This window comes from Lissotriton helveticus, chromosome 3_1 (assembly GCF_964261635.1).
Source record: "Lissotriton helveticus chromosome 3_1, aLisHel1.1, whole genome shotgun sequence".
Taxonomy (NCBI): domain Eukaryota; kingdom Metazoa; phylum Chordata; class Amphibia; order Caudata; family Salamandridae; genus Lissotriton; species Lissotriton helveticus.
The window spans coordinates 94,606,895-94,632,536 of record NC_136061.1 but is presented as its reverse complement, the minus strand read 5'-3'; the positions used below and the strand labels follow the sequence as shown (position 1 = coordinate 94,632,536).

At 45.4% G+C, this 25,642-nt stretch overlaps 1 protein-coding gene across 6 annotated transcripts in view; it reads left to right on the top strand.

The window, feature by feature from the left end:
• The window catches only part of CLUH (CLUH binding protein of NUMT mRNA), a 380,789-nt gene that overhangs the window by 330,470 nt on the left and 24,677 nt on the right, over positions 1-25,642 (top strand). For all 6 annotated transcript variants that reach the window (XM_078679315.1, XM_078679314.1, XM_078679317.1 and 3 more), the window contains exons 20-22: positions 2,694-2,774; positions 7,109-7,234; positions 18,301-18,422. In XM_078679315.1, the coding sequence (XP_078535441.1) occupies positions 2,694-2,774; positions 7,109-7,234; positions 18,301-18,422 (329 nt within the window). The remainder of the gene's footprint in view (positions 1-2,693; positions 2,775-7,108; positions 7,235-18,300; positions 18,423-25,642) is intronic.

Genomic DNA, 25,642 nt, shown 5'->3' with positions numbered 1-25,642 from the left:
CACTCGTCGCCACCACATCACTCGTCGCCACCACATCACTCGTCGCCACCACATCACTCGTCGCCACCACATCACTCGTCGCCACCACATCACTCGTCGCCACCACATCACTCGTCGCCACCACATCACTCGTCGCCACCACATCACTCGTCGCCACCACATCACTCGTCGCCACCACATCACTCGTCGCCACCACATCACTCGTCGCCACCACATCACTCGTCGCCACCACATCACTCGTCGCCACCACATCACTCGTCGCCACCACATCACTCGTCGCCACCACATCACTCGTCGCCACCACATCACTCGTCGCCACCACATCACTCGTCGCCACCACATCACTCGTCGCCACCACATCACTCGTCGCCACCACATCACTCGTCGCCACCACATCACTCGTCGCCACCACATCACTCGTCGCCACCACATCACTCGTCGCCACCACATCACTCGTCGCCACCACATCACTCGTCGCCACCACATCACTCGTCGCCACCACATCACTCGTCGCCACCACATCACTCGTCGCCACCACATCACTCGTCGCCACCACATCACTCGTCGCCACCACATCACTCGTCGCCACCACATCACTCGTCGCCACCACATCACTCGTCGCCACCACATCACTCGTCGCCACCACATCACTCGTCGCCACCACATCACTCGTCGCCACCACATCACTCGTCGCCACCACATCACTCGTCGCCACCACATCACTCGTCGCCACCACATCACTCGTCGCCACCACATCACTCGTCGCCACCACATCACTCGTCGCCACCACATCACTCGTCGCCACCACATCACTCGTCGCCACCACATCACTCGTCGCCACCACATCACTCGTCGCCACCACATCACTCGTCGCCACCACATCACTCGTCGCCACCACATCACTCGTCGCCACCACATCACTCGTCGCCACCACATCACTCGTCGCCACCACATCACTCGTCGCCACCACATCACTCGTCGCCACCACATCACTCGTCGCCACCACATCACTCGTCGCCACCACATCACTCGTCGCCACCACATCACTCGTCGCCACCACATCACTCGTCGCCACCACATCACTCGTCGCCACCACAGCATCAATCAATCTGTGCAACCATTCAACAACAACTGGTTCAAATATGTTCTTTAAATGTTTCAAGCTTTATTACAAATGTCACAAAAAAAATGTTAATATTTCACTTCTGTTCTTGGATTTTCGTCACAAAATACACTGAACATAATCTTCATAAAAGTTATTTACAAAAGTTTAAGCTATTGCCTTTATAAATTACAATAACTTTTATTTAAGTATTAATTATTAAAAAATAAAAGCCATTGTTATTTGTAATATCAATACATCTAAGTCTCGTAAATACAACACATATTGCATTACAAATGCTATAGGTGTCACCTTTGCAAAAGTTTTAAAACTATTGGCATTGTAAATGACAAAGCTATTAATTTCGCTATTTTCAAAACCCACACATAAATAAAAAAAATTGTCATTTACAATACCAATAGCTCAAACTTTCCTAATGTGAGACCTATTGCATTGGAAATGCTTGTTGTTACTTGCTTCCCCTTTCATCCTTCAATTCATCTATGAAAAATATATCGCAGAGGGCAAATCAAACCTGACATCTGTACTACACAATCTGTGACATACCCATAGTGTGTTACCTCAGCTGACATTGGTAGTCTCTAAATGAAAAGTTAAAAATTAGAGGATTTTTGTGCAATGATGCCACTTTAGTCTGTCTTTCAGGGTGAGGGCTCTTGATGGAGGATTCCGTCTGTATTTTATCTTTTATTTTTACTAATACATGGGCACGGGCAGTGGAGTGGTGATTTCGGCAGGGCTATCAAATTGGGAGCTGTCATTCATTTTTAGAGTTCTCTTTTTGAGATGAATTTTGTGATCCTTAAAAGAGCAGTAACGGCTCCCAACTCCGCTTCCGCTCTTAGCACCTCCCTCTAGAAATTCATTGAACTAATTGTACCTGTATGGCACACCCTATGGTTGCCGCTAGAATAGCTCAGTTTTTTTGTCAGTGGTCGTTAGCGTGACCAGTTTCCTGCAGTACGCTTAGTATGAGTATCCCTAGCTGTGAACCTGGGAAAATGGAATTTAGCTTTGTACAGACATTCAAAATTTGAAATTTGCACTAGATATATTTCTGTTTAGTCCATAAATGTGTTGGACAGTACTCCAACAAACCAGTATCGATGTTTATCAGGTGTGTACCTTAACTTTATCAGTAATTCATCTTGTTTTGGTTCCCAAATGCATTGTGGGCCTTGTAGTTCATCTGCACAGTTCATAATTATAGGATCGCACATGCTCAAGTCACAATACATTGTGATCATTGGAGTAGTTCACGTGTTTAGAGCTCAGAAGAAGTGGTCCATGGTATTTCCTTGGGTGGGAAGAATATTGCCCATTTTGCTAATGCACTAATAATGTCTAGAGGTTGGCTGCTTTTTGACGATACGTTGTCTGCAACACAGAACATTTACATAGCATATTTAGAGGTTTAGGACCGGTTTATTAGGTGAGAGGACTTTGTATGAGCCACTATACTAAATCTACATGAGGCATTTCGATGGTGTACATGGGCCTCATTTTCTTTGGGTCATAAAACATGTACGTCAGATTCATACACACTTACGTCTCCCCTTTTGTTTTGCAGGCCCTGAGCAACCAGCAGAAAGCAGTGTTAATGAGTGAAAGGGTGCTAGGAATTGAACATCCCAGCACAGTCCAGGAGTATGTGAGTGCACAGTACCTTATTTTATAGCAATCTACCGTGTTTTCTTTGATTAGTTATAAAACGTAATCTTTGCCAGATCACAAAATTGATTTTTACCATAGTTTTATCTGGGCTTTTCAATGGGGGTGGTTGGTTCAGTTTCCTGCGAGTGGTCTGTGGTGTTGCTGTACATATCTTTTCGGTAAATGTCTGCACAACATATCCTTAGTTGTGAATCAAGTGCCAAAGTTGTTCATTGGCCCTCATACATCTCATGACCACCCTTCTCAGCCATCATTGCAATCAAGATAATTCATCCACTGTCTTCACCTCCCTCCTTCTTGCAGTGACTAGTCCCTCACCAATCCCAGACTTCAGCCCGTCTGACCTCATGTGCTGCACTGTAGGTTTCCGGAGGCAACACGAAGCGCAGTGCACTCCTATCCTTGCTAGCGCAAGAAAGCACCGCACCCATCACAGGTGCCTTCTGGCGCATTCTAGATCCACTCCTTACTCCCACTCAAACTGGCCTCTAGTCTGGCTTGCATCATATTCAAGTTAAAACACTGCCACTGTCCATTCCAGGTACTATACTGCTAGCCTTATGCAAGCTCTGTATACGTTCCCATCTCTACTAGTCCCTGGGTGCACTCATAATTGTGTTTCAGCTGGCACACTCCGTCCTAATGTATGATATTGCTGGCCCTGGTCCAGGGGCAGTCTGCTGATCCCAGGCACATTCCTGTCAATGCAATTCCATGGGTAAATTCTTCCACTGATAAGATTCCAGATGTGCCCCAGCCGTTCTAAGTGCCCAGGTGTGTTGAACAGTGTGTAGGCCTTCCCGCATTCATTGTAACACAGCTGTATATAAACATCCTTTAGCAAAGAAGTACTTTGTACATTATTTCTCTTAAATGTGGTCTGGCCTAAGTTATCACTGTCCTCCCATTGTTCTCTACTTTGTACACTGGCCTAGAGTTTGGAGAGGCAAAGGCTTAAAAGTGATCATGTTACATTTGTCTGGAGTAGCCTTTAGTCCTTGGTTCCTTTATAAATGTCTAGAAATGTTTTGTTGCCTGACTAGAAATCACAACTTCTGTGCAAAGCGTATGATGATTGCATGGGGGAGGAGCGCTCACAGTGCAGGAAATCTGTGCTTTGCATTCTTTCACCAGTGCAGTTTCCTGCATGTCCGATTTCATAACGAAAAAGTGACACATTGACTACGGTTATCAGAGTTACTGCTTAGGTGGGAAACATTTTCCTTCGTCCAGCATTGATATTATGTGTCGACTCATCACATTCTTTCAACACAGAATAGAATGTTAATCTCGGATCTCCTAAAAAGCAACAGAGGAAGGCTGATTTAAACTTTTGCTGGTCAAGGATTCATTTTTTGAGTGAACCCTAGTGTGAATTTTAACATTGAGCCTGTCATTGTTATTATGTGTGCGTCTGGAGTCTGTGTGTATATTTTGCATGTAAGGCATACAATGTATGTTTGCTGGGACCGGTGGAATCCATACTGGATGGTCTTTGGTTTTCCGTGACACAAAATGAGAGGGTGGGTATTAGTTTCCCCTGCAGTGGAAGTGTATTGCTTGGATTCCTGTGGCTGCAGGGGAACACTCCTACACACTAAGGAAGATGGAGACAGGGATACCCTTAACAAGTATGAGGACCTACTTAGCAAGAGATTTCTGATTAGTCCTTCATGAGCACTGCGTGCTGGATTTTAGGGGTAAGGGGATATTACAGGTGAGGAACATTTTAGGCAGAGCCTGCTTTTTTGATTGTTACTCCAGAAAGGCTGAGGACCGATGCAGAGATTTCAGACTTCATTGTGCCTATGTTTTGGATGCTCCCGCTTGGAGCCAACATCATCATTACCTGTTGTGGGAGCCATGGCCTTGCACAAAGGCTGTGTCTACACTACACTAGAGAGAGGACTACCCAACACCAGTTATAGAATCTTTGACTGTGAATCCACATCCCCAGTTTGGAGAATGAGGGTAAAAGTGGGATCCAAGCTACCTCACTTTTTCCCGTTCCCCTCAAGGAATGGAGTGCTATGTAATGTAGAGGAATAGCAGCAGTGATGCCAGAGTTGGAGTCTGCGTGACACCCTCTCTTCCAGGCGTAAGGGGACATCACCTGAAGTCTGCACAACTTGCAGGAAAAGCTGTGGGTCTACCTAGCACCTAGAAACCTGCCTGCTCAAAGAGAAGATAAATTGTCTAGGCGGAGAAGCCTAGCCTTGTTGTAGAATGTGGAGCACCTAGCAGAAGCATGCTGCCAGGTGGGAGCGTCCATGCTACTGACCTGAGTCATGAAGGGTTGTCCGGTCTACAAGAGCATGGACCATGTGGCAAACTACATAAAGAAACTTTAAGCCAAACAGGCTGCCATTCATCCACCTTGCAGCATTCCCAAAAGCTCCGTTTCTGCCGCCATATGGAGGTTTCCTCTGAGGATCTGTCGGCACTGTTGAAGAGAAAAAACTGCCCACTCAAGTGAGATAGCAACCCACGAAGACTAGCGCCCCTTAATCCTGACTGGCAGCGCTGAAACCTTCTGCATCCCATGTGAGGAGCGAGGCCGGTTGAGCTACGCAGTGCCAATGGTGCAAGCCCAAAAAACATACATCCAGAAAAACATACCATCTAATCTCCCACATCAATTCCATTGCAAAGTCTGCTCGATACCAATTGCGCCTTCTTTGGGGAATTCGTCGCTTTTTCCCGGAGCAGGACCTTAAAACCCTGGTGCAATCGCTGGTCCTCTCCAGACTGGACTACTGCAATTCTCTTCTTACTGGTCTCCCCAAATCCCACTTGTCCCCCCTTAGATCTGTTCTCCATTCAGCAGCTCGTTTCATTTATGGGGCCAAAAGAAGTGACCACATCACACCGATGTTATCCACCCTCCGCTGGCTTCCCATCGAGGCTAGTGCTATCTACAAGACTGCCTGTATTACCCACAAAGCCTTGCACTCCTCCTCTCCTCGCTACCTGGCGAACAAGCTGAAACTCTCTGGAGGCTCTAGACCTTCACGTTATGCGGAAAATCTACTGCGTGAACGTCCCACTTTCAAGAAGGAAAGATCGATGGCCCAATCCTTTTCAGGCAACGCGGTGAGAATATGGAACTCACTTCCGCCTCAGCTCCGGACCACCACCTCCTCCCAGGTCTTCACAACGGACCTCAAAGTTCTCCTCCTCCAAAGTACCTCCTAAAGTAATTCACACCCTCTCTATTATCTGAAGGAAGACCTCCCATCACTGAAAACTCTTTTCTCCATGACTATGGAAGTGCCTTCCCAGTGTGTTTGTGTGGTTGGAGTGTATGCCGTTTATTGCAGTATTATCCTTGTATCTGTGTTTGGTTCTCTTTTGTAACATGCACACGCCACTTTTCTCTTGTAACACACTGTTTGCTACCTCTCACATTTTGTTTGCTTTTGATACTTGCACAAGTGCCACCTTTGCCTACGTAACGTTTGTTCTTGTGCTTCTGTGTCTAGCATATATTGCAGTATATTACCTCTAAATGTACTTTGCTTTCTCTTGTAACCTGCACACTTGTCACTCTTTCCTCCTGTATTGCACTGTTTGCTACCTCATGTATTTTGTTTGCTCACAATTGCCACTTTTACCTCATGTAACTTATCGTCTGCTTTTGTAATTTGTTCATTTATAATTTTCTGTTCCTATTGTGAAGCGCTCTGACGCCTTCGGGCAAAGTCCGCGCTATATAAAAACGCATAAATAAAAATAAAAGTACCAGACAGGCGGCGTCTTCTCTGAGAAAATTAGGAGAGACCTGACCTCAAAGGACTGAAGGCATAGGTCATGAACATACAAAAATAATCCTGCTGTAGGAAGTTACTCTTTGCCAGTTATAACTCTTTGAGCTTAAGAACTATTCGAGCTGATCTACAAATTGCTGATGTGGCAACAGCTTAGTAAACTTGCAACAGTGCCTAATCGTGCCTAAGATCGAATTGCGGGACAGTAAGTCATCATAGACATTTGGTGACATTGTAGAGGTGTGAGAAGGGACCCATAGAGGGTATAATAAATAAGTACCCAAGGGTGCAGTTTCATCTAATTGTGTAGTATTTGAGTTTGCAGGGCTGTAGTAGGATGTACTCCAGTGGTACGTGAATACAACCCGTTCAATTGTGGCCCAGTAAGGATCCCCTGCCTGCCCTATGGCTGCCTCAACATGGTCTGACAAGCATGACTTGCTTTAAATCAAACCCATGTATTTTTATATTATTCTACAGGATGCTCCTTTGAGTTAAATGTTGTACATAAAAGCTTGATTGTGTATTTACTGCTTTTTTTCAGATGCATCTTGCTTTGTACAGCTTTGCTAATAGCCAGCTCTCAACAGCACTGAACCTGCTTTACCGAGCTCGCTACCTCATGCTGCTGGTCTTTGGAGAGGACCATCCCGAGATGGCACTCCTGGATGTAAGTGCTTCTTGGGTTTTACCTGTGTCATGCTAAGAGAGGAGCAAATGAAATATTGTTTTTACATAAAAAAATGTATTTAGTTATAAATTGCTTATGGCTGGTTTAAATAAAACCTTTAAAAAATATTCTTATTAATTCAGTGATACATTGCACAGGTTTAAAATACTTACCAGCAATGCCCGCTAGCCTGATATTGGCACGATTTCAAAAACACTCTGCAATTCTCACACTGCTATGATAAATTACAACTAATAGTTTTTGACTGCTAATGTGGGAGAAGAAATCCTTTGTTATTGTTTCTAAAATATGGGCATTGTGTTTATCTAGTCCTTAAAATGTATATAAACTCTAATTCTAGTGTTCAGATCCACCCAAGCCTCAATACACTGAAAGACCCAGAATCACATATGCATTCTCTTGTTCTTATGATCCGCAATGAACTCCAGCTAGACCAGTCAATTAACATGTTGTGTGAGTTTAGTACATTGTTTATGTTTACATGAGGGAGAGGCTTCATACAGACTCTGTACGCATCATTTCAAATGGGGGTAGGCTGTTGCAGGTGGACCACTATTTATTTTTATTTATTTTTTACAACGGTGCTTTCTAAGTTTTAGTAGATTGAATAAGGTAGGAGTACTAGAAGAGTATAACATATAGCACACCACAGGGCTGTTTGACTATATAGAATGGGCAACATCCTTTGAATGAGATCTCACTTCTAATTTACTCAGTAATTGCATGTTTGTTTGCTTGTATATTATTCATTCAGGTGAGGTTTGTTGACGTAAATGTTACAATAGCCGTTGCTCTTAACTGTGGAGATGTGGCCTTTCGTGAACCTTATGAACCTGTGAAACGCACAGTACCTGGGTTTTATCTTATTTTACCAGTATTTTGTTTTTATCTGCAACATTCTCCCGTAAACAATAGAATAATTCATAAAAAAAAATAAGCGATCATATACATTTTAAAAATATCAAATAATTCCACAGATTATTTTGAATATTTATGATTCAAACTCAACAAGCATTCACATACAAGTTAAACATATCAAATAGTTCAGCGGCAGAATATTTTAAATAATACTTGTATTACACTACCGCTTATACTACACTACCAATTTATGGACATTAAAAATCTAGCCAGGGCACATGTTACAACCATGAATTGCATTCTGAATAAAAAACGTAGTGCCTACAATCTAGATCTAACATATTTTTAAAAGGTAGGTTTTAAAATCTTCTGTTGCAAAGTTACAAAGTTTCAGCAATCTAAAAGTATATTAACTTTTGCACACTGCTTCTGTAACCTACATCCATACAACCCTTCATCATTCTTAAGGGTGTCGCTTAAAGGGGTGTGCGTGGAGAGGTCGTAATCCAATTCTGAATTTACAAACAATATATTGCATTTGATGGGTCCGGAGACTATAAGGATAAGGAAAAGAGGTATTGGCGTCCTGCCCGCACATAGTTCTGCACTGAGGGTTTGGATCCTAAGTATTGGAGATCCTAGTCTCTTGGTTCTAACCCACCCAACATTGATAATTCTTTCATAGAGTAGGTTAGTGGAAGTGCTACATTATAATTGCTGATCCTCAATACATCTGCCATTACCTGCAGCTGCTTTTTTATCTTATAGGCCCAATTGAGATCACTTGAAAAAAATCTCATCCCTGCATAGTATGGCGATCTTGGGTTGTTCAGAAGTTAGCAATGTGGTCTAGAACCTTAACTTTAGTATGACTGTAGTTATAGACCAGGATTGGAGCCCAACCTTCACCCTAATGGCCGTAGCCATTGTACACTTGAGAAGAGAGAGCAGATTTTTTTAGGCAACAGCCTTCTACCGTATCCCACTCTAAAATATTACCTAGAACCAGCACTTCTACTCCATATAGGACTTTGAGCGGAAATAGTGCTTCATAAGGTACTATTTTTTTATTTTTTATTTCAAATCCTTTTTATTGAGAATTTAGGATAAAACAAAGGAAAAACATTACAGCAAAAGCTTCAATTACATAGATGGATTGATACATGTTATTAAATGACATTTACACGTAAGGAAAAGAAACAGGAGATAAGAGGACCAAATACATGGCATCCAAGCTAGCAACAATAGTCGTTCAGTGCGATCAGATGCGAAGATATATCTGCAGTGAACCATACAAGAGTAAACACAGTCACACCCGTTGCTTCACGGGGGGTCATATTGAAAACATTTGGCATCGAGAGATTTCCATAGCTTCTTATTCGAGGGACGCCAAGTGGCCGATTGCAACGCTGGATTGTCAGCCCCTCTCAAGAAGGAAAGCCACTCCCGCCATAATGCAAAAGTAACTTCCGACGAGCTTTTCCACTTACACAAGATAACCTTGCAAGCCAGTGTTAGCATCAGATCAAGAAGTTGGCGGTCATGAATGTCATGAAGCTGTGTATCTAGTGCTCCTAAAATAACATAAATAAATTCCCTTGTGGGATTGATGTGAAAGGTTTTTGCGAATGTAATCAAAAATCCTATCCCAGAATGTCTGCAATATAGGGCAGAGAAAAAGCATGTGTGCGAAGTCCCCTACCCCTGTTTGGCAGTTCCAACAAATAGGTGTATCTCTCAGATGACATTTAAAAAGTCTCTGTGGAGTCCAGAACGTCCTGTTCAGCAACATATATTTTGTCTGACAGAGAATTGGGGACACTTTGTTAGTTAAGGCGGTTTTATGAATTATGTCCCAATCTAACACTATCCCCGTCGTGTTGGGTTCTGATTCCCATTTACCTTCCGCCTTTTTATGGGATTTCCCGGGAAAAGGTAGGAGTAGTTTGTAGACTCTAGATACAAAGTGGCCAACGCGAGTAAAGTGTGGAAGATGTGTCACAAGCCAAGGTGTGTCGGTGGAGAGATTACGTTTTGAGATGATAGACTTCAGTTTCAGGAACTGGTAGAAGTCCATGGGGGACAGGTCATATGAACTCTGTAATTTCGAGAAGGGAATGGGTTGCGTTCCCTCGTAAAGATCCTTAACCATATTAATGCCCCTTTCAGACCATGATTTCCAGAAAAGGGTTTCGCCGTCTATTTTGAGCATAGGGTTTCTCCAAAGTGACATGAAAGTGGTTTTCTTAATAGTGAGGTTAGTTTTGTGTGTTTGATCAAGCCTTAGTAAAGCTCGTCTGGTATTCAGTAGGATATATTTGGAATGAGGTAAATGTGTCAAGTTCATACTAAGAAGGGACGGTAAGGGTGCATGTGCTATGATAGACTTTTCAATGTTTAGCCACACTGGGACATAGGGTGGAGAATCCACCAGCCATAAGGCTCCCTGCTTGCAAAGGAAAGCTGTCTGGTAGTTCCTGAACGAGGGAAGACCCAGGCCGCCTTTTTCTTTTGTCATCTGCAGCTTTTTCATAGATATCCTAGCTTTCTTACCCCGCCACAAAAACTCACCAAACAGCCTGTCCACTTTCTTAACGAAGTCGTCCGTAAAGGTCATAGGGAGCATGCTAGCAAGATAGTTCACCAGAGGGGTGGACATCATTTTGAGAGTCTCTGCTCTGCCCCACCAGGAGAGAAACTTGGGTGACCAACCATCTAATAGTGTTGAGATCTTTTTCAGGGTTAGTTCCTCATTGATTTTCAGTGTTGAAATTAAATCTTTCCCAAAATCAAGGCCTAAGTACTTGAAGCAATGCGGTTGCCAGGTGAGGCCGGAATTTCCAAGGATTCCACTATTTCCAATATTGTTCAGGAGTTTGACCTCCGTTTTGTCCTTATTTAGCTTGTAGCCAGAGACCTTGGAGAATTCATCAATGGTATGCATGAGTGCCGGGATGGCCTCATCCGCTCTCTCAGACATGATTAGCACATCATCGGCGTACGCGGTCAGTTTTATAGTACAATCCTGAAATGGGATACCGGCAATTGCATCATTGTGCCTTATATGATATAGGAACGGCTCAATCGCTAGCAAAAACAAGGATGGGGAGAGGGGGCATCCCTGTCTCGTACCCTGTTTCAAGGACAAGGAAGAGGAGAAAGAGCCACCCGCCCTAACCTTTGCAGTGGGACAGGCGTAAAGCGACATGACAAGTTTCGTAAATGTTGTTCCTAGGTTGAATTTATGTAACACGGCCTCGAGAAATGCCCAGTCTACTTTATCAAAAGCCTTCTCGGCATCCAAAGTTATTGCCGCCGTTGGTGTGTCTAAGAGCTTAGCTTTTTCCAGGACGTGCGCTAGAACTCTGGTATTATCACTGGATAATCGATTTTTAAGAAATCCTGCTTGAGAAGGGTGGATTAGGTCAGGAAGAACACGTTGTAAACGTGACGAAAGAATCATAGCTAGGATTTTGCAGTCCAGATTAATTAGGGAAATAGGCCTATAATTTTTGGGGAAGGAGGGGTCCTTACCGTCTTTCGGAAGTACAGCAATAGTAGCCTCAGCCAGAGTTCCTCTTACTGCACCCGTGTCGCCTATTTCCTTGAACAAATGGAGGAGGGGGTCCACCAGAAAGGAGGCAAAGCTTTTGTAAAATTTTGCGGTGAAGCCGTCCGGGCCGGGAGCTTTACCACACTTTAGAGACCTAATTGTTTTCTCTATTTCAATTGCCGTAATTGGATCGTTGAGCCCCTGTTGATCATCCAGGGAGAGTTTCGGTAGATCACATTCGTTAAGGTAGTCCTGAATCTTTCCCCCCTCTACAGTTGGATTTTTGGCATAGAGGGTTTCGTAGAAGTCTTTAAAAACTTCTGCTATTTCGTCTGGTTCAGAGTGGCCCACCCCCAATGCATCCTTAATGACATTAATTGAATTCTTTTGGACCTTAAGCTTTAGATAAGCGGCCAAGCTCTTACCCGCTTTGTTGGATTCGCAAATTTTGAGTCTACGTCTCCTGTCTAGCCATACGCCTGCTCTTTCGCTAACAAGTTTATTGTATTCATATTTCTTAGCAGTCATTGTGTTGAGAGTTATTCTGTCTCTATCAATTAGGTGCTTGTTTTCTAGGTCTGATATCTCTCGCTCAAGTGCTTCCAGTTTAGCATTGTGATCTTTGTTCATTGCTGAACGGATTTTGATACATACCCCCCTGATCGTGCTTTTTAATGCCTCCCAGCGTACTAAGTCAGAGGTGTCCCCTCTTTCATTCAACTCCAGATACGAGCGAATGGCAGATTGGATAGCGAGGCGATGGTTATCTTTATTTAGTATTTCGTCATTTAAGCGCCATGATGTTTGTCGTGAAGAGGGCTTAGCGTTGGATATGGAGAGGGAGATACACGAATGGTCGGACATAACCCTTGGTTCAATAGAAGAGTCCTCTATTCTCGGAACCCCATTCTGTGTGATTAGAATGTAATCAATTCGCGAATAAGAATCATGTGGTGACGAGTAAAACGTATAGTCCCTATCTGTGGGATTTTGTAATCTCCATGTGTCAACCAGGTGGAAACGTTGGCACAGGTTAAGTAGAGCTTTGTGAGACTTATTTGATTTGAAAGAGCACCGTGAGTCTCTATCTAAGAATGGGTCCATTGGCAAGTTAAAATCACCCCCCAGTACGTGTATAGCAGAATCTGGAATAGTCTCAACCTGTTTTGCTAGGCCCTCCCAGAAAGTTAAGTCACTAGTGTTGGGTGCATAGATGTTGGTGACGTAAAACTCTGTGTTATCCCTACATAGTTTGGTCGCAACCCATCTGCCCTTTTCGTCTGCTGACGATGAGAGTAACTCAACTTTGGATTTTTTGGCTATCAATATCAATACTCCATTTTTTTTCCCCACCGCATCCGAGCCTACTACTTCTGAATAATATTTGTTTCTTAGCGTGTAGAATTGTTTACTATCTAATTTGGTTTCTTGTAGCAACACGATATCCCCTTTTTGCCTACGCAAGTGATCCAGTATCTTTTGCCTTTTAACGGGTTGATTTAAACCTTTCACATTTAGGGATAGAATTTTTAGTTTGTCAACCGTGGCCACTCCAAGTGGCGTATTAATAGTAGAGCTCGTCATTCTAAAGTATTACAGACAGAATGTATTGGTATGATTCTCAGGGAAATTAGTTCTATGTGTTTCAATGAGAGCATGTGTTGTAGTAGACTCAATGACCTGTTTAGTGTAGCACCTGAACCATAGAAGTATCTAGTAATTGTGCGAGCTTGTAAGGATGGCATGCAAACGCCAAATCTTGTCGGTATAAATAAAGAGAAGAAGAAAAAGAAGAAAAGGCAAAAGCAAGAGACTGAAAACCAACACATACAACACATATCCCTCCCAGTCCTCCCACACCCCCCACCCCACCCTCCCCAACCGCAAACAGAAAGCATGGTGACTTGAGGAAAATCGCGGTATTCCCTCCCGTACATGCCAATATAGTAGAAACATCGGAACAATTGTCATACATTTAACGTAGTGATAACTCAGTTAGACCCATGAAAGAAATGTCACAGGTTTAGATTCGAGGTACCCCATTTCAACATGAGAGCATTTATGCAAAACAATGTGAAAACAGCTTTTGTGCTGTGAAGGAGCAACAGGCTCCATTCCTAAGCCATCTGCAGACGTCAATGATTATGAGACTGTGCATCCTAGAATCTAAGAGAACAACCTTGGAAAGAAATACTAGGTTTAAGGCAAAGAGCTCCTATTGAGTCTAACACATCATAAAGTAACTAATGTAGTACAGTAGCGAGCAAGGTGAGTACTATGAGTCGTGCCCAGGAATAGCGGAGAGCTAGTACAAAATTTATACCTAGAATCTAAGTATCGCGGAAGTCATGACCGGAAACGAATGAGCAGCAAATTGCAAGTACTTCCCTACCAACAGCCAAGAGCAAGAGACCTGCGGATATTTTATGTAGAGAGGCTGGTCCGATAGTCACGTTATTTTGTGAAGGCACAAAGATATTTTACATAGACAATATAAGCAAAGGATACTCATTTGTAGCCAGAGGCCGAAGCTGTCTCATTTTCCATATTGTTGGTGTCCATGTCACGTCCATCCAGATCGTCCAACAGACGTCTGAGTTTCATGGGATCTGAAAAGATTTGTGGGGACCCCCGCACGACCACTCTGTATTTTGATGGACCCACAAAGCCGAACTGGTAGCCCCTTGATTTCAATTGCGGTCGTAGTGCCAGGAACGCTTTTCTCACTTCCTCTGTCTCCTTACTGTAGTCCTCTGAGATGTAGATCTTCGCATCCTTCCATAAAATATGGTTGTGTTTCCGGACAAAGGCAAGGATTTGTTCCACGTGTTGGTAGCGTAGCGGTTTACACACTATAGGCCTGGGACCTTTTTGCGTTTTGGTGATCCTTCCCGGCACTCTGTGGGCCCTGTCGAATTCCAGGGGATGAGCGAAGTTCAGATTTGTAGCCTGAGCGAACCGTGATTCCAGGAATTGGATACATGAGCCTTCTGAATCTTCGGATCCCTCCGGAACGCCGAAAATGCGCAGGTTCCCCCTTCGATTCCTATCCTCCAATTCAGCCAGCTTTCTTGTAGTGGAGTCCGAGGAAATGTGCAATTGTTTTAGAGCCACAGACGTCTTTACTTCGATGTCTTCGAGTCGGCTAATCCTTGATTCCGTTTCTGTAAGGCGAGCGTTGGTGTCCCTTATGTCTTGACGAATTGCCACAACCTCTTCCTTGGTCGATCTGGCCAGGTCTTTCACCTCATCTAGCTTGCTTAGGATCATATCTATTGCGTCCGGTGTGACTTTCTTGGTCTTGATAGGAGAACCTGGGTTATAGTGGTCAGATTTGACCCTTTTCAGGGAGTTTTGCTCCTTGGAATCCATTGTCCCAGTTCCAGTACTCAGACGGCACCTCGTAGGAGACGGTATTTATGGACGTATATCGTAGATCTTACGGCAGGACATTTGATCTGAGTGGGCTCCCCGGTGCACCCCGGCGTTCTTCCCCGTTTTGAAGTTGGCAGGTGAGTTAAATCTTCACCGCCATCTCTTGGACCCAGGTGTATGACAATGAGTGACTAGGAGGCTGTATGACGCTCGTCTGTGGTGAAGGATTGGTAAGTCACCTTCTTAATCGTGCACCTAACGTTGTAGACTCACCTAGGAAAGTAGGGCTCAGGGAGCACATCAACATCGAAATCAGAGACCAGCCAGCAGTTATTTGCGGTCATTTGCGGATATTCGTAGCTTGGCAGGGCTTAGTATAGGTTGTGCCGCCATGAAGAGGTGCCCGGGTCTGCCAGAACACGTGGTGACATCAGTATGAGCGCCGATCATCGTGCATTGGAAGCTCGCGCTACTATGTGCCATAAATGCACTCCTTGAATGACCAGATCCTCCTTACATATGATGTGGGGATCGTTGTTGGTGCAGGTATAGGCCGTAATCGCATGACAGCGTGGTGGGGGAATTAAAGCGCATCAAGCCGTTATGAAGTCGGCGGCGGCCATCTTGGTAAAGGCTCCGTCCTGGTGAAGGCTCCGCGTGTCAGCTATAGCAGCCGTTACATGCCGGTAGTGAAGCGAGTGTACTCACGGATCTCTGGATAGAGATCGGACGGTGTCTCCAGATCTGCGGCGCATTGGTGAGTGTATCTCTCCCGTCAGTGTCGCAGCAGCATGGGCGCTCCGAGACAACTCCAGATTTTATGCCTCTCCGAGCTCCTTCACCTCCGAGACTCGGATCATTGCACTCCCCTCACACTCCGATTCACGGTGCTGATTCCCACACCAGGATTAGGCAAGGCAGAGAGGTTCCGATTCTGATTATTAGGCAGCATTACGGGAGGAGAAAAGTACTAAGGCGCCATTTCCCTCGGCGTCCAAACCACGCCTCCCTTCATAAGGTACTATAATTGGATGGCGTGAGAGCCCACCCTAATCTCGTTTACATTTTCTTAAGCCACCAATGGACGATAGTGCTTTCGCCTTTAGTGATTCAATATGGGGAGACCAAGTCAATGATTTATTAAAAAGCATACCTAAATACCTATATTCTGTAGGTTTGTCTATTTTGGACTGCCAAATAAGCCATGCAAATCTATATGCCTACCTGTCAGAAAGTAACACGCCGCATGCTGGTAGAATTCCTTAAAATGTCCTTGCAGCTTAATTGATGTATGATTACTATCTCTTATGCTTAGTAATATTGCCTTAGAATTTTGACTACAATGTTGACAGATCTAGATGTCCAATCCATAGCACTTCTCTTGGGTCGCATATGTAGAGAATAAATAATAGTGCTGCCAGTATGTATCCCTTTTTTAAACCACCGATTCATACAGTGGCTTCACCCATTCAGTTTCCGAGACAGTTTGACATGTGCTTCCAGGTTTACTGTATAGCTCACTCATAAGGACTACTAGTCCCAGGATACACCCTTTCTTAGAAATTCATGCCAAAAGAAAGATCTTTTTTCTGTGTTGAAGGCCACAGAATAATTAACAAATGAGCAGTAAAACATCTCTAAATCTTAATGGGCCAGAAGTCAAGTTTCTGCTGAAAAATTGTCCTTTAGAGGATCGAAGTGAGTTTGATAAAATGGAATGCTTTGGTGGATATTTTCTGCAGCTACTTCATGTTGCATAATTTCCCATGTTGTAAGCTGGAATCTAAAATCTTTTCTGTGCCCAAAGCCGACACCAGGTGACAGTATAGATAAACCGCGTTTTTTTAAAATATTTGCTTAGTGATAACAGAGCCACTGATGTTGGTTGACTTTTTTCATGTGTATAACATACTAAGAGTATAAACATTTGTTTGTGATTTCCCTGAATTTGCTATAGACTTTCTGTTCCAGGATTAGACTTTTTACAGTTTCACTGTTATTTTTTTTTTTACTTAGTCTGTTTATTTGTAACTAATATTACAATTCCAGTATTAGGATAGATTGATACTTCAACAGTAGTAGCAATGCATAGACATACATTAACTTCAGGCAGAACCAAGTGGCCAACTGACCCAAACAGAAGCGTAGCCAAACCAAGGAGAAACGAGGGGATGGGCAGCGCTAATGAGCATGTATAGCAACAATAGGGCCCATAGGTGCGTGAGGGCCCAGATGGGGAGAGGGGGATGAGTACCCTCCACCCTGCAACCCACCCACATCCAGGCCCCCCTCAGTATCGGTTAAGTCCATCAATCGAACAGGTGGTGAGCTCTGTGCCTAGGGGGCCGAAACATAGGTGTTCCGTTTGGTACATGTAATCGATAAGGGGTTACCACCTTTAATTGTGTGAATTCAGGAATGTGAATTTATGAAAAATACTAATTCAGGAAAATTGTAGTTATAGGTAAGTAGAATGTACAATGACCATGATTTGTTATCTAAACCTCGAGTTGAAAAGTGCTCTTGCTTTTGGCAACTGTACCTTGAAGAGTCCATGCACTCTGTGCCCCTTGTAGCCTTTAAAATTAGTATTGAGAAAGTGACCGCTCCTCGTAGGTAGGACATTGTAAATATCATGGTACTGCTGGTCATATGAGTGTTAATACTAGACTTATAAACAAGATATATTCCTATTGCCCACGTTAATGGTATGCAGTTTGGAGGCCTTGGAATTTGATCTTGAGACGTGCAGATCCAAAGATATTAAAGCCGCACCGTTTAACTCCCCAAGCAATTGTCCATTTCTTCTGTACTATAACAAATAGTTATTATCTAGCATCTGACCATTATCTAATATTTACAATATATTTCCATCACTTATTTTGCACTTTTTTCATAGTTTGCTTACTACTGTGAAATGGATGATGTGTGTTATGAGAGGGTATGCACATGGGTGGTACTTGCCTCTTTTCCTGCTGCTTTGTAATTACAGTTTCATCTTTTGGATTATACTTGCTGCACTAGTACTAACCTAGATTGGAGTAATATCTTTAGTAAGACATATCTTTTTGCAATTGTATTCACCACTAGTAAGTGAATTGCTGCCTGATGTTACCCTACAATTCCCTTGTGGATTTCCTTGTGATTAACCTGCTTATTTTGCAACGTATGTGTGTTAATCACTTGATAATAAATGAGTGATACCCCTGTTATGATTATATTGCAATTGATTTTGACTGTATACTGTTTTCTCCTCCAGAGCAACATTGGATTGGTTCTTCATGGAGTTATGGAGTATGATTTATCCCTGCGCTTTTTAGAAAATGCCTTGACCAACAATTCCAAGTACCATGGAGCAAAGTCTCTGAAGGTTGCACTTAGGTAAGATCGAATTCAGCTGTATGTGCATGTGTGTGATGGTATTTGCTTTTGACATTCGGTGCCTAAAATCCAAGAGTGTACTGACTTGCATTTTACTTGCCATAACTACGGAGTACACACGCAGCCGTGGCGCATTGTTAAATTAATTGGACTTTCACTTTTGTAACACAATTTATTATTCAGGAATTACGCTTCGCCTTCATACTGCAGTATTGGGTGACTTGAACAGGGATGTTTTAAGATTTTTTTCCTCTGTTTGAGAGACTGTGAATGACTCTTAATCACTAAACATAAACTCTAGGTGCAAGTCTGCCTACATCAATGTGAGCTAGAAGGGCAACTGGTTCAGTCCCACTCATCAGATTGTCATAAAGATGCATGTTTATTAGAGGGAGATATGTTTTCCACGCAATAGTTCAGATCAAACTTGTAATTGAAAGAATTGAAACAGCATCAGAAAAGCTAACAGAACTGAGAGAGATTATGGATGAACTCAGTGTTCTCATCTGTAGAGAGTGAATGTCGCCTGTATGTAGAATGGTAGTTATTATTCACATTTTGGGAACTGGATAAATATTTCATTTTACCACTGGTCTTTGCTGCCAGCCAGAACAAATATTCTGACCGTTGATGATTCTTCTATAGTTGGCTCCTAGTTCACCAGTTGAATTTTAAACCAATTGTAATTTCCGTTTAAGATATTTGTACTATGCCAAGGTACACTGTTCCTTAATGCACAGCAGAAAGTCTTAGTGACTTTCCATTGCGGTGAATTAGTTAATGAGGTCAGGGTAAGAGATGGGGCATAAAGGCATGACATTTTTACCTATCTGATAGAGACTTCTAGTTGCAGATTCCTTACAGTAGAAGTATCTGCAGGTGTCTGATTGGATCCAGAATTTTTTCATATGCAGTACACCTGCACTCCGGTAGATGGCGTCATACGCACTGGAAGTGGCCTATAAGCGCCACCCCAGTGTACTGATGACAGTTCTTTTCTTTCTGCGCCAGTTAGCGCAGATCCGGAGAGAGCTACCCCTAGTCATTTTTTGACTGCCATTTTTTGACTTTTTATGGAAGTCTTTTTTGAGATCTACTCCTGGTGTGGCAGAATGATTGTCAACAAGGAAAGTTGTCTTCAAGCCCTGCGGTCCCGATCACCAATGGTTGTCTGTGACTAACCCGCACCTTGTTTGCCTCTGGTGCCTCTAGCGCAACCGTGACATGAAAAGCTGCGTTGACTGCCGCCCCATACACTTCCAGGCCTTGAGGGAGCAATCCCTCAAGCTCCTTGCTGCTAGACGTGGACAATGTGACAGTCTTGATGCCGGACAAGAGCAAGGTCCCGGGATTGGTTGGAGCCCAAAATCCTCTCCACATTCAAAGTCGTCTTCGGATATGTTTTTCAAGAGAAATAAAAATAAGGAGTTGAAGATGTCTTCGACTTCTCCACATCAATCAAAGTCATTCGACGCGACTGGAGAGTCGTCATTCGATGACTGGCACTGCGGTTGAGCTCTGGTCTCCCAGAGTTTCTGGGAGCCGAAGCGATATTTGCCCAACTTTGTTAGTTCTGAGGCCATACACCACATATTTGGGTGGCCCATTCCCTCTGACTCCCCTTTTGGCCCGCAGATTCGGGAGGAGACCCAACTGGTATACCACTGGTGGTTCTGTCCCCAGCTCCAGGTGTACCCCATAGATCCACAAATGGATCTGGACCGTCACCAGTCGTACCACCTTGACCCTCCCCGGCTCCGGGTCGATGCCAGCCTTCCCGGCACAGCTGACACCACCACCATTCTCATCCCCAATCACAACATGGAGCCGAGGATGCGTCATCCGAAGCCTTTGCCGACTTGAGACATGCCTCCCAGGCTATAGCCCGAGTCCTATTCCTATGGGCTGCGACTGGGGGAAGATTGGTAAGGGTTGCTGGACCCTGAGAAATATCAGCCCATAGACCAGAGGTCTTCAAACATTTTGATGCTGAGACCCCCTGTCAAAAACGTTGAGGCGTAAGGAACCCCTCCTGACAAACATTTCTAGAACTTAGGCCTCCTCATCATTGCCAACTATCTACAACCATAAACGACCTCAATCCCATAGCAAATCATTTATACATTGGGGAAATAAATTAAACAGTGTTTAGCAAACTAAAGGTCAGAGGTTGGGGGCGTGATCAAATGGTGTGCCTAAAAATAAAGGGTCTCATTTATGAGTCATTGGTGTAGGGCAGCGCCGCGAGTGTTTTTTCTGCGCTGGCCTACGCCAATGTGAAAGGGCAGGAAGGTACCTTATTTATGAAATCTGGTGCATTCTTGTCCTTTTCCCCCCATGTTGGCACACAAATTGCTGCTTATCGCCAACATAGGCAGGATGGTTTTAGTGCAGGAAGGGGCACCTTCCTGCCCAAAAGCAACACTGAGAGGGGTTTTCCTCTTTCCACAGCACACATGGCAAAAGGCACCGGTCCCGGTCGACGTCGATGGCTTCGACGTCGGCATCGAGAGGTATGACCACCATATGTTCCCCGTCAACCCAGGGCTCTGGGTCGAAGCGGCATCGACGTCGAGACCTCGAACGAGGTCAATGCCGAGGACTTCACCGGCGTCGACACACCATCGACGGTGTGATGTGTCCCGAAGACGAAGGCGCTCGCCATCGAGGCGACACAGCCAGTCGGCGTCGAGGAGGGATAATTCAACGTCAAGGCGAAGACATTCGACGTCGAGGAGTTCGTCGCGTCTGGAAGGTCAACGTTGAGAAAAGAGAAGTCGAAGAGGTCGAGGAGAGAAAAGTCGACGTCAAGGAGGAAGTCAAGCCCCAGGACGGTGTCTAGTGCCTCTGTGGTTAGTGTCTCGCCTCCATCGGCGAGTCCCCGGTCGCGGCGGCGCCGGCACTTGTCCGCAGAGAGGTCTGCCTCCAGAACATCCTCCCCGAGGCCTGCTCTTAAGAAGATGAGAGTGCTTGGGTCACTGGAATCTGATTATTCACGGACCTATTAGCCCTCAAGGCCCAGGACGCCTACGCCACTTGCTCTTCCGCTTCACAAACCTCCTCCTCCTCCCTCCTCTTCCTCCTCCGTCTCCACCACCTCCGCCTCCTCTTCCACCGCTGCCCCGGCCTCCACATCCGCAGCCTGGGGTTCCGGCTCAGCCGCTTCCGCAGCCTCCTGGGCCGGCGGTTCCTGTAATTCCCAGAAAGCCAAGGTCAAGATCCAGAGGGAGGCGTCGCTCTCGCAGTGAGCGTAGATCTTCGACGAGGTCACGTCATCGTCGGAGGGAGAGGTCGAGGTCCAGGTACACGGACTCATCCAGCGACAGGAGGTATTCTCTCACTTTGTCTGACTCTCCTCCTACAAGAGTGTCACCTGTGGATGACATTGTGACATTCCAGGATGTGCTGCTGGGGGGGCAGCAAAGTTGGGGATCACATTGACGGTGCCCACTCCTTCCACCTCTGTGATTTTTGAAACGTTGCAGCACAGACAGCTCTCTCGCCCTTTGCTACCTTTGGTGCCAGGACTGGAGGAACCAGCCATGGAGCTGTTTCTGACACCGTCCTCGGTGAAGTCTGCGCCATCTCAACTTCAAAAGAAGTGCAGGCCCCCGGATTCTGATCCGGCGTTTCTAAGGTCAGATCCTGTTCCGGATTCTGTCATTGTGACAGCGGCCAAGAAGCAGCATTTGACTGCCCCTTTGTCTACAGTCCCTCCGGACAAGGAGAGCCGTCAAATGGACTCAGCAGGAAGGAAAGTCTGCAGTACTGCTGCCACCTCCATTAAAGCGGTGAGTGCCTCAGCGCTCTTGGGTCGCTATGACCGCTCCTTGTGGGAGTCCCTGCAGCAGTTCATTGAGCTCCTCCTGAGGGATAGGAGGGAAGACTTCCAAGAAATATTGAATGAGGGCATGATGGTCTCAAATCAGGTCATCAGTTCGGCAGCCGACGTCTCTCTCCTGGCTTCTCATGGGTAATGCCATGGTATCAACTTAAGACGCCATTCATGGTTGCACCTTACCTCTCTTAAACCCGAGGCACAACAGAGGATCGCTAACCTGCACTTCTCGGGCTCTACCCTCTTTGGGACTCATGCGGATGAAGAAATGGCCCGCATGAAGGCGGAAGTGGAGACGCTGAAGGCTGTAGGTTTGGAGAAACCGTAGGAACAGTGGTCCCTCCGTCGCTTCCAAGAGGCGTTAGTCTTCCCAGAGGCGAGGGCAAGGTCGCCAAGCTGGCCAGCAGCAGCAACAACAGCAGCAGCAATACCAGCGACTGCTCTTCCTTAAGCGTCAGAGGGGCGGAGGCGGCCAGCAGGCTTCCTCGGCGAACAAGGGCCCGGCCGGGTCTAAGCCCTGAGGAGTTGCTTCCCCCTCGTCTGTTACCCGCTCCGGTGGGGGGAAGCATACAAAATTACTTGGCAGAAAGTGGAGAAACATTACTCGGGACAAGTGGGTGCTGGATATTGTTTGCAATGGATACAGTCTTCGTTTTGTCAGCTCTCCTCCAGCAATTCCACCGGTTCGTTCGCAATACCAGCTGCGCGAACTTCAGGCGGAGGCCGATACCCTGTTAAGAAAAAGGGCGATAGAAGACGTCCCTCTGTCTCTAAGGGGAAAGGGTCTATACTCGAGGTTCTTTCTGGTACGCAAAAAGGACAAAAACGAGTTCAGGCTCATTCTAGATTTGCGACAAGCAAACGAATGGATTCGCAGGGAGAAATTTTGCATGCTGTCTTTGCACCAGATTTATCCTCCGCTGCAACGAGGAGACTGGCTTTGCGCAATAGATCTGCAGGATGTGTACTTCCATGTGCCCAGTGCACGGAAACACCAAGTTCCTGCGCTTCCTAGTCGGCACCAATCACTATCAGTACACCGTACTACCGTTTGGTCTGAAGTCTGCACCCAGGACTTTTTCAAAATGCATGGCAGTGGTGGCAGCACACCTGAGAAAGAACAAGGTGTTTGTCTACCCGTACCTGGACGGCTGGTTGATCAAAGCCTCCGCCTTCCAGGAAGCGCAATTGCATTTCAACAGGACTGTTGAACCAGCTGGGTTTGCACATCAACATGTCCAAGTCCGTTCCGACTCCTGTTCAGTGCCCGCAGTACTTGGGAGCCTCCATCAATACTCTCACAGCAAGTGTGTCTCCTTCGGTGAAGCGGCGCTCATCGATCCTTCGGAAGGCTCAGGCTCTCATGTCCTTTTCATCAACGACAGTGAGGACGGTGTCTTCTCTTCTGGGGTCGATGGCCTCTTGGATCTTCCTCACACCACATGCACGCCTTTACATGATACTGCTGCAGGAATGTCTGTAGGATCAGTGGGACCAGAAACGAGGAGCTGGGACGACAGGATAACTGTCTCTACACGCTCAACAGTCCCTGAGGTGGTGGTGTTCAGCAGAGAATCTCCTCAAGGGGGTTCCGTTCCACAAGGAACATTCCCATACAGACTATCGTGACGGATGCTTCTCTCCTTGGCTGGGGAGCGCATTCGGACCGTCTACAGATTCAAGGAACGTGGTCCCAGGTGGAATTCACGTATCAAATCAATTTTTTGGAACTCAGAGCTGTTCATTTGGCACTGAAAGCCTTTCATCCGTCCTTCCAGACCAAATCCTTGCTTGTACAGACGGACAATATGACCACAATGTATTACCTCGACAAGCAGGGGGGCTCGAGATCGTGCACACTGTCATGGGAAGCGCAGGCGATCTGGCACTGGCTGCTACCCAGAGGACTGACGATAACAGCTACCCATCTGCCAGGTGTGCAGAATGCTCAGGCAGACGCACTCAGCAGGCTGGTCCAGGAAAACCACGAGTGGGTCCTAAACGACAAGGTGCTAGGAAGCATCTTCGAAAGAAGGGGCACTCCAGACATATATCTGTTCGCCACCGCCAAAAACAGAAATTGCAGAGACTTAGCCTCCAGGTTTTACCAACCGGGGACTCTCAGGAATGCGCTATGGATCAGCTGGTCGAACAGCTTTCTGTACGCTTTTCCACCCATTTCCCTGATTCCTGCAGTACTCATCAAGCTGTCTCAATCCAGAGCACGAATGATCCTCATTGCTCCAGAGTGGCCTTGACAGTGGTGGTTCACGGACCTGCTCCACCGGTCTCTCCAACCCGACCTGCTGCTGCCATGTCGGCTGGACCTTCTCAGGATGTTCGGGGGCAGATGGTGCACCCCAACCTCTCATCGTTGAGTTTGGCGGCATGGCTCTTGAGATAGTGCAATATGGACACTTGAACTTGCCTGACAATTGCATGGAAATACTCAAGGAGGCTAAGAGACCTTCCACAAGGTCTTCCTACGCCTACAAGTGGAAGAGGTTTTGCATCTGGTGTATGTCCAAGAACTTTGATCCAACCTCCTGCAAGGAAGATGTCATCCTTCCATACCACTTGCATTTGGCTCAATCTGGCCTTAATTTCCATCTATTAAGGTTCACCTCGCAGCATTAACTGCGTATATGAAATGCCCGTCACAAACATCCTTTTTCCATATTCCTGTAATTTAAGATTTTTGGGAGGGATTGAAGAAAGTGTTTCCCCCTGTTAGGCGTCCGTTACCTTCATGGAAACTGAATGTGGTGCTATCTCGCTTGATGAAGGAACCTTTTGAACCTATTCATAAGGCTTCACTACAGCATTTATCTTGGAAGGCGGCCTTCCTTGTGGCTATTACATCGGCCTGCAGGGTGAGTGAAATCCAGGCCTTGTGTTGCCAAGAACCTTATACTGTATTTCATGCTTCTAAGGTCCTGATGCGAACTTACCCTAAGTTCCTTCCTAAAGTGATTTCTGATATCCATGTCAATCAGACGATAACTTTGCCTAAGTTTTTTCAACATCCTTTCACTCCAGCGGAAATGTCTCTTCATTCCCTGGATATACGAAGAGTGTTGAAATTCTACTTGGATAAGACCAAGGACATGCGTAGGTCAGACCAATTGTTTGTCAATTACGGATCGGTCAGGACTGGTCTTGCCACCTCAAAACAGTCCATCTCTAGGTGGATTGTGTCCTGTATCCTGTTATGTTACCAAAAGGCTAACAAAACCTTAGGGGGTAAACCTAAGGCTCATTCCACCAGAGGCAAAGCGGCTACAACGGCTTTGCTACGTAATGTTCCCATTGCAGATATCTGTAAAGCTGCCACTTGGAAGTCGGTCCATACCTTTGCAAAACACTACTGTCTGGACTCTGA